The following is a 17,601-nucleotide window of genomic DNA, read 5'->3' as shown; positions in this document are numbered from 1 at the left end:
TAACATAATAGCAAGGACGGAATTGCAAAGCTGCTTGTGTGCAGCTTTGTCATTCCAATCAGTGCTGAATCACCCCCTCTGTGCGGCTGCAACAGTCACACAACCCCAGTTGCGGCATTACTCTCTGTACTCTTGTTATTTTGCTTTAGTCTTAAACATAAACTACATCATATACCAGCTAAGGTAAACTGAGGATATTAGCTGTCATCTCTTGTTATAAAATTAGCTTTATATAGGCTGATATTTAATCTGCAATTATTAACCTTAATATGAAACAAAAATGTTCTCATCGCCTCCAACTACATATTAATACTGTTTGTTATTATTGTCTAAGTAATTTCTAAATTCAACTCTCCAGCCCATATAACCATAACATCATATATTATGCAGGATCATGTTTTTAAATTATTTAAGAAAAGATTAGTGGTGAAATAAATATATTTTTTTACATTTTGTCTTTTATACTAAACAAGCGCAATACTGAAAATATGTATCTATAACAAATACCACTAGATACACACATAAATCAACACAGCTACATTTTTTAATAATTTGGAAAAAAGGCCAAAGTCCCATCCCCTTAATCTCCAACATAAATAAAAGTCCCAGAGGCTGCACAACAGTTCCAAAGGGTTTTATGGAAGTGATAATTGGCTGATCAACTCCATTTGCAGAATGCAAATTTCAGGGTTGCGCATGCTCTGTGGCCGAGTGTACGCAATTATACGCATGATTCAGACTCGCAATTAAATTGCACCTCCACTTGTGGCTTTCTGGGTGCAACTAGGCAGCAATGGGTTGTGCTAAGTGTTCTGAAGGTGTGTGGTGGTTGTGTGCAGGTGGAATTGAGGGCTATGCTGAGCATACCAGATATAGAGCTGGGGCAAGTCTGCACTGACAGTGATAAAGGCTACTTCTGCAAGTGGATGGATAGGGGCTGTGCAGCCGAATAGATGCATGCAATTCTGCATAAGGGAAAATGTATTTTTATGCACTCACAACTCAGACTGGTAGGGCAAAGTCATTGTTAGGCGCTTTAATCATCAGGAATGAAACGACATGTAAAAGTAAAAAATGAATTCAAAACCATGCCCACAATAAAATATTCTAACAATATTATATTCTAAAATATATATGTATTATAAAATGCAATCAACACAAACAATGTTGAAACAAAAGTGAATGAAAAGGGAAAAATCTATCTAAAAAAGTTAAACATATTACAAAGACAGGAGATATTGCAGAAAGGTAATTAGAATGGATATGTGCTGGTAATGATGACAAATAAGATTCTGAGCCGCACGCTGCTGAGGCCGCTTTAGCAACTATTGCAATAGTCGCGTCCAAGGCCATGTGCTAATGCTTTTCCTTGTGCGCGCCCAATGTGCAAGGACTGAGATGCCCACTGTAAGCATATTTGAATGCAGTAATACTGCTCGGTGCATCTTTAGGTGCCACCATCGGTCGAATTATTGACACTTGCACCAGCATTATGGTAGATACAGATTCTCCATCATTGGAGTATGGCCTCTAATGTGAGCTATTAAGCACCTGTGGGCCTGATTCAGAGATGGACGGATTTGCACACAAGCGGCTGTGCAAATCGGCCCATCTCTGTTGCCACTGCAGAAGGAGGTGTCAGACACCTCCTTGCTGCATTTGCAATCCCAGCACTGTGGCCGTCGCCGCAGGCTGGGACCACTATCGCAGACCCTGGCCTTGTCCCTCCCGGAAAACGGGTGCAACACGCCCCCCATTTCTGGGAACAGTGACCAGCCACGTCCCCACTCCACCACCCCAAATGCCGCAGCATGAACCCGTTCTGCACTTGCGCAGACGCAGACCCAGAAACATCGGAGATATACGTTAATCATCGGATGAATGTACATCTCTGAATTAGGCCCTGTGTACGCAACCATTTCAGGGACACCCCCAGAAGACTCCTATGCACATTTTATATATCCTCCACCTGCAGTGCAACATGGTTTTGCCAAGGTGCAAAGTTACTTGCCTTTTTTGCTTTGCGTCCAACTCTGAATCAGCCCCATAAGCAGGGGGGCGTATTACGAGAGAAGGGGAGTCCATGTGCAGTCTCTGTCTGGGCCCCTTCTTCTCTAGATGGCGGCGCACAGAGTAGACTATGGTGCTGTGACAGAGTCTACTGCACATGCGCAGGTTTCCATGAAAATTGTGGGGTGTCCATTTTCTTTACAACTTTTCTACTGCGCATGCGCAAATCGCTGTAATAATGGCCACCGCAACATTTTCTCTGTGATTTCTTCAGCATTGCACTGCCGACTTGGGATTCCAGAGAGGTATTAAACATGGATGCAGGATGTGCGGTGTGGGCCCCCCTGTGCTGCACACCCTGAACCCATTATAGTGCCCTTAAGGTATAACAATAAGAAAATAGCAGACGTTATGTAGGTGGAATAATGTCTGTGATTAACACAGAGGTGGCTGTATTAGATAAATAATACTATTACATGGGATGGGCGAAATACCGGCCCGGGAGTCCAGCACCAGAATCCCGACCGCCGGCATCCCGAAGGTAAGTATCAGGTGTTAGGGGGACGGTTAGGGTGCAAGGTTAAGCATTAGGGGGAGGGTTAGGCATTAGGAGGGAGGGTTAGGGTGCGGGGAGGGGGAGGTTAAGTTTAGGCACCGCGGAGGAATTGTTTGGTTTAGGGTGTGGGGAGGGGGAGATTAGGTTTAGGCACTAGGGGAGGAGGTTAGGGTTAGGCATTGGGGAGGGAGGGTTAGGGGTAATTAGTCTTACCTTGTTTTCTTATGGGTGTCGGGATGCTGACTATCGGAATGTCGCTTTCAGTATTCTGACCAGCGACATTCCGATCGCCGGGATCTCATACCCAACCCTATTAGATATCTGTGTGGTAAATATATTTACATTTAATATCTACGTGAATGAAACTACACTGCATTTTCATTAAAGTCTGCGTTAATATGGAGGGTGCTGTGTGCAATCAAGTAAGCCATGCTGGTGAGGGCTATTGGAACACATGGGGAAACTCAAGGGACTTATGGTTCATATCAGTTTATTTTTTTGAAGCATCTTCATTTGCATTTTTTTTTTATTCTGTATTATCTGGTGGATCAAGGAATTGTGGGAGGAGCTGGGAAGGAGCAGCATTTTTGCAGATTATTGTTCATATAATTATTGAGGTTATTACTAATATTATTTATTAATATTTATCTCACTGGTATGGTTACTAGTTGCACTGTTGAGGCCTCTTTTGTCACTGTGCTATAATTTCATGGTGTAAGAGCAGTCTAGTTTGCAGTGACATAGTACTGACACTGGTACCACCAATTGTCAACTATCAGTTCTTCCTCATGACTAACTGATTATCTGTAGAAGAAAGGCATTTGCCGACTAAAAGAAACTGCAGAATTGGCCATTCTGCGATGTTGTATTTTGAAGCTAGTTTTTCGGGAAATTCAATGCAAATTCAGTTGCATTTCTTTACATCTCTCTGCACCTTACATTTGCCCCACCCGCAGTGCAACATGGTTTTACCAAGGTGCAAAGCTACTCGCTCTGTCTTAAGCTGGGTACACACTTGACGATGTATGTACCCATCGATGCGACCCGCCACCCCCATCGCCGACGGGCCGACATATCGGGGAGGCCGGTAAACACTAGACAATCCGGTGTCCGACCGCCCAATATGTTGGCCCCTGCCACATCCCACTGCATGGGGTCGTCCATCGCATTGTCAGATTGGCCTGCATGTAGGACCAACCTGACAATGCGGCTGAAGTCCCCACAGGAGCGTACACTGGACGATATAGAGGGTACACACTAGATGATTTTGAACGATAGTCGTTCTGATGTGTCAGAATCAGACATATCGTTCAAAAAAATTGTCTAGTGTGTGCACCTTAACTCTATTCCCAACAGCCCTAATGCGTATATTGTACATATACATCTCAGTCTGTATGCTTCTTGACATGCAAAAAACAAGGAGGCCTCCATATACTGTATATCACAATATTTAAAAAAATATATATCACGATTTGCTATTCTGTTGGCAATACATCAATTCTGGGAATGGGAATACAGGTTGAGTCTCCCATATCCAAATATTCCGAATTACGGAATATTCCGAATTACGGAATAATTTTGGCATGACTGAGATAATAAAACCTTTGATTTTTGATGGTTCAATGTACACAAACTTTGTCTAAGGCACAAATTATTAAAAAAATGGTATAAAATTACCTTCAGGCTGTGTGTATAGGGTGTAAATGAAACATAAATTTATTTCATGTATGTACACAAACTTTGCTTGAGCCACAAAATTATTGAAAATATTGTATAAAATGACCTGCAGGCTATGTGTATAAGGTGCATATAACACATATATGCATTCTGTGTGTATATTGGGGTCCAATTCCCAAGATATTTCATTATGATATGCAATTATTCCAAAATACGGAATATTCCGTTATCCAAAATACCCCTGGTCCCAAGCATTTTGGATATGGGAGACTCAACCTGTATTGGAAATTCACTATTAATGCTGGGGCCAGCTAACCTGTCAGCTAGTCATGATAAAGAAGACACAGTGACAGGTGGTTCAATAAGGTAGTCCCATTATTATGCAAGTCCCCAGACACTTCATATTGCTGTAAAGCAGCTACACTGATGTGCAAAATGCTTAATCACATATTCACTATGTTAAGGGACCAGGATCTGTTAATTTAACTCTGATATTAATAACCAGTATAACATACATTTTGTCCCCCCTACACCCAAACCCCCATGCACACAGTGACAGCTATGCTCTCAATTCTCTAAAACTATGAAGTGGTTGGCATTACCGCCTCACAGCACCGGGAACATGGGTTTGATTCTGACCAGGGACCTATCTTTGTTGTTGTCTGTGTGCTCTCTCTCTATTTGCATACGTTTTCTTTAGGTTACCCACATTTTGTTAGTTAGACTGTAAGCTCCAGTGGAGCAGGAACATTTGTTTCTGTACAGTAGGCATAAATAAGCATAAATGATAATAATAATAATTTTGCCATACACACCTTTATGTGCTTGCCATGTGCCATTAGATCAGGATCGTGGAACATTTGAAGCTTTCCCCTAGCTCCCAAGTTCAGTGTGAGTCAGGAAACAAAATATTATCAGTATTTTTTATTACAGAATTGTGTTTTCTGTTTTACAATGAACTCAAACTGGCTGCCAGGGTTGGACAGATTAAAGCAGACAGAGCAGTTATAAGCCCATTAACTGTCTTTCCGTTGACTGCTTCAGCTACCAATCTTTTTCAAGTTGGCCAATCTAGTCCTAAAGGCGCACATCCACTAGGTGACTACGATTACAACATCGGAATCGCACCATCGTTCCCCATCCCCTGCAGTGCCTACACTGAACAATTAGTCGTTCAGTGTAGGCACCCTCCCTCATCCCCGAACATGGCCAATCTGTCGTCATCAGCAGACTGACCGGCATGTTCAGGTGATGATTGATGTCGGAAACTACCAGCGGGAGCGCTCATTGCTGGTCGTTTCCGACATTATAGTGAAAATTTGTGCACGATTAATGAGCAATTGCACGATTACGATGTTGTAATCGTGCAATCGCTCATTAATATCGCCTAGTGGATGTGCGCCTTAAGAATAGCTGTAATTATATGAGTAGGAGTACACAAGTAGGTAAGAAGCATGGGACATTTTTACCTTTCATGCTTTTGCCATCTAAACCTTAACAATTATAGAATGGGCTCTATATAGTTCAGGGGACAACCAGGGAATGAGATCTCCATTACTCACTAAGGAATGGACCGAATAATACCTGAAGAGAAGTAATAAGTCCTGTAGAACCACTAATAGAGTGTTTCACCTATAGCAGACACCTTTCCCTTAAAAATGAACACGCTCATCTGTACTCAGATGCCCGCCAGGAATTCAGCTTAATACAGTGGAGGCTTATCACTAATAAGACAGGTAGGCAGGACATTATCTTGGTCTTTTTAGATGTTATCAGATGTATAAATCCAATATCAACATGGCCAGAGGAGATGAACACTTTACCTTATCAAATGAAGTAACATTTGTAAATGTACAAATAGTTATGCAGCAAGCCTTGTTAAGCTGCATGTGGATAACAGTTAGGTACTTAAAGACAGGGCCGTAACTAGGGTAGTGCAATCGGTGCTACGGCACAGGGCACCGCGGGGCAGGAGGCGCTGTTTGGGCCTGTCAATTTTCTGTTTATTATCATTCTCACTTGTAGCTTCCTCTTCTTTTATCCCCAGAATCTTCTGGCCTCCTCTATCTCTTCCCTGGCCCTTCCCCATGAGGCCATGGCCCTTTTTCGGGTGCATTTCTTATGTCCCTAATTGAAAAATAATAGGTGGGCACCAGTGCTCTTTCTGGCACAGGGCACCAAAAAGTCTAGTTATGGCTCTGCTTAAAGATCACTATATTAGAAAACACGCTGAGGAAATCTGGCTGCATATAAATAAAAATACTAATTTACAGCAATTTTAATGTCTGATTCTAAGTCTAAACTGATAATTGTCTAAACACACACTTTCCCAACTCATGGTAAGACACCTATCTCTTCTTGCTGGCAGCTGCTCTCTGGTCTCCATGGTCCAGTGTGCTGATTGAGCGCTCAGATCCAAAAACACTGACTTGGTAGCAAAAGCTGCTGTCACTGGAAATTGCTGCTCTGTTCTGCCCACTATACTGCATGTTGCGGCCGCAGCACTAGTGAAATCATATTATATACTACTATTATTGTGGTCATGATTTGAGCCACTGGCAGGGGGGTTTTCTGGACAACTGGACCCCCCCTGCATTTGCTTATAAAGCTCTCCTTTAAATCTGTATATTTGAAAGTATTTGTACTATAGAATAGCAAAAAACAGTCTAAAAATATATCATAGAAATCTTAAAATAATTAAAACAGACATGAAATAAAAAAAATGCTAAAAATAACTGACGTTAAGTTTTTCATAAACTGAACAATATTCAGATTTGAATAGTTCAAATGGTATTCGAAGTCTTACTCCCCCGTACTGTGTTCTGGGAACATAAATCATAATGTGACGGGTTAATGGGAACAGAGGATACTTCTATTATTTTGTCTCAAGAATCTTTTGAAAAGGGTCTCTTTTAAGTAACAATTTTTTTTTTTTATACAAAACTTTTGGAGGACAAGAATAAAGGTGAAATCCATTTCTGTCCGCTAAGTTTCCAAACCAAATGCTAATACTATTCCGATGCTGATAAAGTATTTCCAATTCATCAACAGGATAAGTGATGCGAGAATAAGATGTTTTCTTTTCTAAAATATAGAATCCAATAAGAAAAATAATATACTTCAGAGACACGTTGCTCAAATTGTATTAGAAACTGAATAAAAGTAATATTTTATCTTTATACAGATGTGTCCTCATACACCTAGAGGCGAGACGCCAGGTGTGACTGAGGCGCTCTGTAAGGTGTAGCGTGCCTCCTTTTCTTTAAATTTATGCATCTTATTCGAATCATAGAGGCTGTGAACCACCACTTACAGAGTACTAGAAATGCGGAGCTGCGACTTTATCTGCACAGGAATTAGGTTTATAAACGTACAAAGTCACAGATGAAACATGCATCGCAGCACTTATTACACAAATACAGACTAATTTGCATACAGCTGTACACATGTTGCACGTCAAATTGATCAGTGCAAAGTAGTTTTGTCACTTTCAATTATTTATGCAAATAAAATGCACCTTTTGAAAGAAGCTGGGACCAGGTGTGGGAAAGGGGCTATTTGATGCGACTGAAGCCGTAGTGTATACGAACACATCTGTACATCAGATAAGTGTATTGCTTACCTCCCCTTTTCCCGCCTTCCCCAATGAAGCTGTACATACAGAAGTGTCCTCATACATCTAGCCTCCTTGTGCGTTAAACAGCTCTTCTAATCGCGCCATGCCGTGGCAAGACTCTGTAGCGCCACGTTTCTTCTGTGTGACTTTTTACCTTCAAATGCATCTTATTCACACAGTGATGCGAATAGATAGCACAAGCAGCTTCTGCTGATTACAATGATATGCAGCATGCCTATGTTCTGTGTGAATCTGTGGGTGTATCAGCTCCCGTGTTGTGTGGCGCGACTTGTAGCGTGTGGAGGGTAGATGTATGTGGACACATTTTTTTACCTCTGGATATTCACAGAGAAATATAAATGAGACACTATAGAGGAGATCTCTGATGTCAATACTGGTGCTGTTATACCCTCCTAATCACACACACAGAGAGAAACATACACTGTTATTAACAGGGGTCTTCTTGAATGTTGGATAGACAAATTTACCTCTCGTTTTTTTGATTAAGGACTCCCAAATCCTTTTTGATCTATATATTGCCAAAAATCCATATGACCTTAATCCGACCACTGGGGAGACCTATTATATCATCACTTGGAAGTCTTTGCAGTATCTCTTACAATCTGAAGATTTTTTGTTGCAACTGTTTGTACAAAATTGTTTGATGATCTTTATCTCTAGTATACCACTCGTTTCATTAAATAAATTGCAGGCGCTGGGCTCCTTTCCTAAGACCAGACTTCTTGTAAACCCTTAACATCATCTGTCTATATACTAAAAATGCTCACCAATATGGTATGGAGGCAGTTAGGACTTTAATTACCACCAGCCCACACTACAAAGGTCCTGTTGTAGATTTTGCTATGCAGCTGATATTATTGAGAAAAAAAAATGTATTTCTCTGTTTGAAAATTCATATTTTTTCTTCACTTACAGGCACTGCGAGTGCCACTCTTTTCACTAACAAGGAACAAAAGACAATGGCCCTCATTCAGAGCCACTAGCTATTTGCGGTCGTTCGTTCTAAAACAAGGGGTGGCTATTCAAATGAACCGTTCGCTGTTTGCGGTCTGTTCACGCCTCTAGGTCTGAACGAGCGAACAAAACTTGCGTTCGTTTTTTGGAAAAATACGCCCCCTGGCCGCTCGCATCCTACGTCATGTCCGCTATTTATTAGATTAATCGAGTACATCGACCAGGGTATGAACTGCTCGCTATTCTTGTGGTTGGTTTTTGCTACCACAATTTTGCGAGCAGTTCTGGCTATAAAAGAACCCAGTGACGTGGGCAATGACGCTGCTGTTTTAAATATGCACACCCATAAAACGCCCGTTTTGACCTTTAAGCACGCCTGCGATCGGATCTCCACTCCCCGTTTTGAAGCACCTTCCCCTGTTACCACCCACATACGCCTCTTTCTGTCACTCAAATTATCAGGCATTCGCTATTTTGCGAGCACATGAATTTCGGCCGCACTGAGTGGTTCGCGCATGCGTATAACGATCCGTACGCATGCGCAGTTGGGCAAACATCGCTCGGAGCGAACGAGCAACCACTTGCGTCCGGCTCTGAATCAGGGCCAATGTCTCGTCCTAAGTTTAGTCATCAGTTATATAGTGTTGTGTAGAATTGTACTTACGATATGGACTAGTGGTATTGACAATTTGACTGTCTTTATTGATTTTCTTAATGTCCTGAACACTACCATATGTTCTACATTATCTTTCAGTACTTAATCTTATAATTATTTAGATGATCAGGTCATTAAATCCACCTTAAAACCGATTGTCTATAAGACAAAATATAGCTTTCATCCTCAACCACTTAAACATAGACATCTACACTCTCAGCTCTTAAGAGTTGTTCATGAGACATCAAGTGTTAATGCCTTGCCATACGCATTTGAAGTTATGGAAGACAAATCAAGAGTATGAGGGATTATAAGAAGGAAATGAATTAAGCAATCTCTGAATGCCTTAAATTGAACACAGAGGACATTCTATCACTAAACAAGACAATAAGAGCAATCATTTACATTTATGCAAGCACATATTTCACTGCCTCTAAAAAATCAAATATGATGCAATCCTACGCCACCAGCAAATTGTTCAAACTGGCTCTGTCCTTGCTTGCCAAGAGACTCCGTTATTTTGCTATAAAAGAAGCAATAATATCATTATTAGAAATCGTAGTCATGTCAGATGTTAGCCCAATGAGCTCAGAAAGTTGGATATGTTCTAAGCCTGCGATTTTTAAATGCCATGGATGTGTGAACCGTGTATTTCTATGAAAACGGGATTCCTTTATTGATTCCTAATCTGATAAGAAATAAGTCATTAGACACTAAGGTGGAGATGTATGACCCGGCGTTATGGGGGAGGAGTGGTATCAGCGCCCCTGTAATTATCGGCGCTGCTATCTACAAGACAGGGCGCCGATGTGCCAGCCAATGTATGAACGGTCAGTGGCACTGACTGCTCAGACAGCTGCAGCTATCGATAGCTGCAGCTGTCATTCCCCTACCACCACAGCAGGGATAGCGTGTTCCTACTGCGGCAGCTGGCATCTTCGGACTGCACATGAGATCTTGCGATGCTTGTGAGATCTTGTGCATGCCCAATGGAGCCAGCCGAGAAAGGAGACATAGTGCATCGGCACTAGGGATCGCAGGAGGGGGAAGCTTTCACTCCCCCAGTCCAGTAGATTAGATGTTAATACATCTCATGAGATAGATATGGGGACAGGTATGTGGAAGTGTAAATGATGTGGGACAGGTATGAGGAGGTATAAATGATGTGGGAAAGGTATGAGGTGTAAATGATGTGGGACAGGTATGAGGAGGTATAAATGATGTGGGAAAGGTATGAGGTGGTGTAAATTATGTGGGAAAGGTATGTGGAAGTGTAAATGATGTGGGACAGGTATGAGGAGGTATAAATGATGTGGGAACGGTATGAGGAGGTGTAAATGATGTGGGACAGGTATGAGGAGGTATAAATGATGTGGGAAAGGTATGAGGAGGTGTAAATGATGTGGGGCAGGTATGGGGAGGTATAAATGATGTGGAACAGGTATGTGGAGGTGTGAATGATGTGGGACAGGTATGTGGAGGTGTGAATTATGTGGGGCAGGTACGGGGAGGTATAAATTATGTGGAACAGGTATGTGGAGGTGTAAATGATGTGGGACAGGTATGTGGAGGTGTAAATGATGTGGAACATGTATGTGGAGGTGTGAATGATGTGGAACAGGTATGTGGAGGTGTGAATGATGGGGACAGGTATGTGGAGAGGTGTAAATTATGTGGGGCAGGTATGGGGAGGTATAAATGATGTGGAACAGGTATGTGGAGGTGTGAATGATGTGGAACAGGTATGTGGAGGTGTGAATGACATGGGACAGGTATGTGGAGGTGTAAATGATGTGGGACAGGTATGTGGAAGTGTAAAGTTAATGAAGGTGTAAATGAAGTGGGACAGGTATGTGGAGGTGTAAATGATGTGGGACCGGTATGTGGAAGTGTAAATGATGTGGGACAAGTACAGTATGTGGAGGTATAAATGATGTGGGACAGGTATGTGGAAGTGTAAATGATGTGGGACAAGTACAGTATGTGGAGGTATAAATGATGTGGGACAGGTATGTGGAAATGTAAATGATGTGGGGCAGGTATGTGGAGGTGTAAATGATGTGGGACAGGTATGTGGATGTGTAAATGATGTGGGACAAGTACAGTATGTGGAGGTATAAAGTATATGAAGGTGTAAATGATGTGGGACAGTGGAGGTCATCTCATAGCATGTGCTCAATCCAACTTAAATTTGATTGTTTTTAGTATACATGCTATTTTTAGATTACATTTATTATTGATATAATAAATATTGTGCCAGTTTTGTCTCTATAAGAACATACAAACTCTGATAGAACCTGTTCAGAAATTGAACTCATGACCTTAGTGCTGTGAGGCAGTAATGATAACTAACCACAATGCCACCCATACCTATAAAGTATATAGGTAACTAGAAAACTTTATGCATAACATAAAATTAACACCAGTGAGAGGAATTGGGCTCTATTTATTGTCATTATTTTTACTAAAATAAAGTGAAACAGGGTGTTTTCACACCCTTTTCACATTATATTAGTTTCACCTAAAGTTACTAAAGGGCAATTGGAGTAGATTTCGTAAAATTCTACTCCAACCCCTAATTATCACTTATTTTTAGTAATCAGATCGCATTTCCCATAATTGTAATGGGAAATGCGATCTGCCTGGTAGTTACTAAAAATAAATTTTTTAAAAAATACCAAGGGAAGCCCTGTGATAATAACGCCACCTGGAGGTGGCGTTATGTAGGGTCTCCCCCGGTTACCAGACTCCTGCTCTGTGCTAACAGGCAGAGCAGAGTCCGGAGCCGGCCCTAGTGATCTGCTCTGTGGTCTAAATAGACCACACGCTGATCACTGCTGAAAAAAATAAAATAAAAAACAGTAAAAAAAATAACTTACCTGAGTCCAGGGACCAAAGATCGGTGCTCCACTGATCTCCTCCCTTCGGTCAGCTGTTCTCCCATCCTGCACTGGGACCCAGTTATCAGGTGACTGGGTCCGAGTGCAGGATGGGATGTCAGCTGACTGGAGCCATGGAGGACATCACCGGAGCCCGATCACCGGAGGCAAGTGCAATTAAGTGAGGGGTAGTTCCGGGTGGAAGTCACGGTCGCGGGGGTGTGGCTTAGTGGCGTGGCATAGCAGCGGCCGTTCAGCGAATGCGTGGGCACTTGTCACAGTATTTTTTGCGAAAATACCGTGATAAGTGTGCGGAAGGGATTCGTAGGGACAGAGCTTTATCACAAGCTCTGTCCCTGCAAGGGATTTTTAGTAAATCCCTGTGATATTGGCTGAATTCGCAATGCAAATTCAGTCAGTAATATCACACTACAATCTGCATTCAAAATGCGGATTGTAGTAAATAGAGCCCATTATGAGGTAAGTAGTTAGTATGTGTTGAAGGTGAGGTCACAAACAAGAAATAAAGATAAATGTAAGAACATTGTAATAAAGTGGTTTGCAGCTTTGCAAACAGTTCCATATGAATTGCCAAGGCAGTACGTAAAGCAAGTTCATGAAGTGGAGGAAAATAAGAACTCATAGGAGAGTGTTGGAATTAGTACTGTTGTAGCTGTGATTCCAAGTAGAGTGTTCATGTCATATTCATCTCTTGTAGGACTCAGGAGATGTATTAAACCTTCTAAACAGGTTGGGTGTTTCCTGAACAACCAATCATGTTAGCTATAATTTTTTAAGATATGCTAAATAGATGATACAGGTTGAGTCTCCCATATCCAAAATGCTTGGGACCAGGGGTATTTTGGATAACGGAATATTCCGTATTTTGGAATAATTGCATATCATAACCCTCTGTGGTAAATCATAAGGATTCTTAACATTTGCAGGTGCCCCCTGAAAATGGGTGTTTTCGTGGGATATTCCTGTAATAAATATGTCCCTTAGTGCAAGGGAGGGCAATAAGCGGCCCTCCAGCTGTTGTTGAACTACAAACCCCAGCATGACTTGCAATGTTTTTAGCATGGCCAAAAACCAAATCTGAGGCAGGGCATGCTGGGATTTGTAGTTCTACAACAGCTGGGGGGTAGCTTATTGCCCACCCCTACCTTAAGGCCCACATACACGGGGTAATTTTTCACACGAACTGGCCGTTTTTGACTTATCGTAACGACCAATCGTGTAAAAAGTAGTGTTTTCATACACGATTACAATGCGTTGATCGTCCCTGGCGTTGTGGATCTGCATCGTAGATCAGATGGTTTTGCAGAAAGTTTGCGACCTATCGTGTATGATTTGACACACATCGTACGTACTTTTGCTGCAGTACGATGCGATGTACGATGTCCCTGGACACTCCCCTCCTCCATTTTGTGGCAGACGACGGGAGAAGTGAAGAGAAGCAGCATCAACTATCTAGCGGAGTGTGCCTTTAAAAAGTGAGTATCGCCTGTATTTGACTGTATACCCTGAACCACCAATGCATACCCCTGCCCCACCAATGTGTATTAACCCCTGCGCCACCAATGCATACCCCTGCCCCACCAATGTGTATTAACCCCTGCCCCACCAATGTGAATTAACCCCTGCCCCACCAATACATACTCCTGCCCCACCAATGTGTATTAACCCCTGCCCCACCAATACATACCCCAGCCCCACCAAAGTGTATTAACCTCTGCCCCACCAATGTGTATTAACCCCTGCCTCACCAATGTGTATTAACCCCTGCGCCACCAATGCATACCCAAGCTTAAAATCCATGTTTCTGTTAAATATTACACGCCAAATAAACTGTATTTATTTCGTCAAACAGTAATAACTCTTAAAAATTGATTGAAATTTGAACTTTTTCAATATATTTCCCAACAGGAATGACAAGTGCCAGAGAAAGGCAGTTTGTGACGGGGTTCATCGAGATGTTCCATGGTCACGAGTGTTTGTGGCGAGCGAAAAGTCAGCACTACCGCAATAAAATCAAGCGCAATGCAGCAATCCAGGAGCTAATTGAATTAAGCAAGACCTTTCATCCTGATGATGATGTGACAGTAGTCTGGGTCAAAAACAAGATTCAAAATCTCTGTACTGTATATGTGAAGGAGAAAAGGAAGCAGGAAGAGTCCCGGGCATCCGGAGCAGGGGCAGCTGACACCTATTCAAGCACTTTGACCAGCTGAAATTCCTGCATGAGCAGGAGCCGCAGCGACCTTCACAGGCCCTAATGGTGGTGAATACAGAGGACCATGGAGTGGACAACCCAGACACGGAACAAGAGTCCTCTTGTGAAGTCGTAAGTATAATTACATTTAGTTCATATGGCCAATGTAGTCCATTAGCGGATACTGTTCTCCTGCCACGGTACTGCCCCCACTCCATTGAAGTACGCCAGATATTGTTCCTTCACCTCTTTAGCCCACACAGTTCCTGTTGTTGAAGCGAGTGAAGGTGGGGCCACAGAGAGCATTGGGACTGTTTCCTCCAGTTGATCCGGGTCGTCCAGCACTGCTGTATCTGATGTCCTCTGGGTAGAACTCTTTTCGTAGGAAATTATGGAGGACACAGCAGGCAAAACAACTGAATCTATTTTGTCCATATGCAAATTAATAGAGGTATGGAACACCCGGAACCGGTTACATAGAATGCCGAATGTGTTCTCCACTATTCGGCGAGCCCTGGATAGTCTGTAATTAAAAATGCGCTTCTCTTTTGTAAGGTCTTGTTGCGCATACGGTTTCAGCAAATGCTCATGTAGAGCAAACGCCTCATCAGCCACAAAAACATGGTTTAGGCTGTGTTTTGTTTCCGTTCCAGATGGTAAATTCAGGCGGTTGGAGCTAAGTCTCTTATAGAAGAGTGTTTGCTTAAATGAACCCCCTTCTGAAGCATGGCCATTTTTGCCCACATCCACAAAAATAAATTCATAATTGGCGTTAACCACCGCCATGAGCACTATGCTGTTAAATCCTTTATAATTATAATAAAAGGACTCGCTGTGGGCAGGTGGGGTAATCCGGACATGTTTGCTGTCTATTGCTCCACCGCAGTTTGGGAAGTTCCATCTCCGTTCAAACTCCTCAGCAATGGTCTGCCACTCCTCCACTGTTATTGGGAACTAGAATAAAAAATTTAGAAAATGAAACCTTTGAAAAACATGTTATTAACATTATACAATTATCTCTCTCCTCCAGCAGCCTTCAACACCTAAGCTTGATTTAACGGTCAGCCAACATTGCCTCCCAAAGCTAGCCCCAAACACCACAACCTGCGACTAAGCGGCGTAGATATCAGCGTAGAACCCAGGAACAACCAGATGAACTACTGAATGAGGTCAGACAGGCTTTAAACAAACCACCTCACATGTTTGACCACCTGGGCATGCACATAGCTAGCACCCTCCTGGAAATGGAGGAAAGCCAGCATATACATGCCCAATGCCTGATGTATGATACAGTTATCCGGGGGCGAATGAAAAAGCTGGCAACCACTACTAGGCTCACAAATAACCCTGTCCCCCAGACAACGCTACAGCCATTCAACTGTGGCCCATCCACATCCTACCAGGTCACACCACCCTATCCCAGTTATCCTACTCCTCAATCACCAATCCCTCCACATCCTCTGAAGTGGTGTATAGTGCCATGTTGGCAAAGGATGAGGACCCCCCTCCATTTGCAAATTTTTAATTTTACATTATGTTCAACTATCAGCCAGTTTTATGTCTCCCAATAGGTGCTGCGTAGTATACGGCGTTGATGATGCGGGTTGGACAGGGTCCCGAAGCGCATGGCACAAGGACAGATTGGTGCATGCTGGGGCCTCAATCTGGACTTGTGCCATGTGCCTCGTGGCCTGTTCAATCCAGCATCTGATACACTGTATACTATGCAGCTGAATAACTATTAGGAGACATAAAGCTGGAGGAGATAGCAGTTTTGTTTCAGTGCATTTCTTTGCATAAAGTTGCTGAATGTTTTACCATTTTAACTATCAGCAAGTTTTACTTGTGGATATACAAATATTTATATAGTAAATAGACCATGTTGGTTTGTGACACAAAATAATTCAGCCATGTTGGTTGAGGATTTATGTACCCACAAACATTATAAATATACATACAGCCATGTTGGTTGTTTTACTAAACACCATTGTGTTTATAAAAATTCAAAAAACAAATTTGTAATGTTTTACTTACTTTGAAGTAGTGGAACTTCAGGACATTGACAATGGCATCACAGGTCTCCGGGATGATGTGCCCCAACGTCTGGGGGGAAATGAGGGTACCAAACTTCAGGTCTTTAATAATGATCTCCGTGTAGCCAGGTACCTCAGCATCGCAATCAGCCTCTCCTCTGCCGGAATGGCCCTCCTCATGTTGGTGTCCTGACTCTGGATATAGGGGGTCACCAGACGCAGCAACTCCTGGAATGCGGCGTCATCCATCCGCAGGTAGTTGCGATAATTGTCCGGGTTGTTCTGACTAATCTCCATCAGCAGGGGCATATGGAAGCGGGTCTCCCTCCTCATCAGCTACTCCTTGATCCAGTAAGACCGCATCCTCCTCTCCTCAGGCCCTACACCTTTCAGCCTCACAGCCATAGGCTAGCAGAAGCTTATGGCGATAGGAATCCATCAGAAAGCAGAATAATCACACTTTGCAAAGGCAAGCCTTAACACAAAGAAATACACACTAGCAAAGTACAGCAGGGTATAAAACCAAGCCTCACTAGTCACTGAGCAGAGTGTGCACATATCTAAAATGGATGCTGCCTTTTATACCCCCTAGATAAGCCCTCCCCTATTTACATTCCAGCAGATGCATCGTGTGTGTATTTGCTGCATACGATTGATCGTAAACGATTTACAATCGTTTAAGATACATCGGATCATATGGTCGTTTGTAGAATCGCACCATTTCTAAATACAAATCGTACAGAATGTCAAGAGAAGAATTTTCAAGGGAATCGTATGCATATGCGAGATTGGATCAGATACAAATCGCTCCGTGTATGGGGCCTTTAGAGTCTATCGTTCCTCTGGGACTGACATCAATGTAGTGATGCCACCGAAAGATGTTAGCATTACAAATCACGCCCCTTCGCTCTTTTGGGTTTGTGTTTTTTGCATAAAAGCAAAGATACAACACACACACTATTGAATGCCCATTGGTGTTCTGTGT

The 17,601-nt window shown here is 42.5% G+C and overlaps 2 protein-coding genes across 4 annotated transcripts in view; both read right to left on the bottom strand.

The window, feature by feature from the left end:
- Nucleotides 1-17,601, bottom strand: part of CTPS2 (CTP synthase 2) — a 234,169-nt gene that overhangs the window by 50,703 nt on the left and 165,865 nt on the right. The gene's annotated exons all lie outside the window — the stretch shown is intronic.
- On the bottom strand, nucleotides 14,216-16,836 carry LOC148481351 (uncharacterized). Its single transcript, XM_088453683.1, has 2 exons — nucleotides 16,618-16,836; nucleotides 14,216-15,537 (listed from the first exon to the last, which is right to left on the bottom strand). Exon 2 carries the CDS (start codon nucleotides 15,367-15,369, stop codon nucleotides 14,758-14,760), a length of 612 nt encoding a protein of 203 aa, XP_088309809.1. The 5' UTR covers nucleotides 15,370-15,537; nucleotides 16,618-16,836; the 3' UTR covers nucleotides 14,216-14,757.

The sequence above is a fragment of the Taudactylus pleione genome, unplaced genomic scaffold (assembly GCF_031769625.1).
Source record: "Taudactylus pleione unplaced genomic scaffold, aTauple2 ptg000585l, whole genome shotgun sequence".
In the NCBI taxonomy this organism is placed as follows: domain Eukaryota; kingdom Metazoa; phylum Chordata; class Amphibia; order Anura; family Myobatrachidae; genus Taudactylus; species Taudactylus pleione.
Note: the sequence above shows the minus strand (reverse complement) of the source record. Positions and strands in the feature narration are given on the sequence as shown.

Coding starts and splice junctions, on each gene's coding strand:
- LOC148481351 (XM_088453683.1), bottom strand. CDS start 15,369: ATGGCGGTGGTTAACGCCAATTATGAATTTATTTTTGTGGATGTGGGC.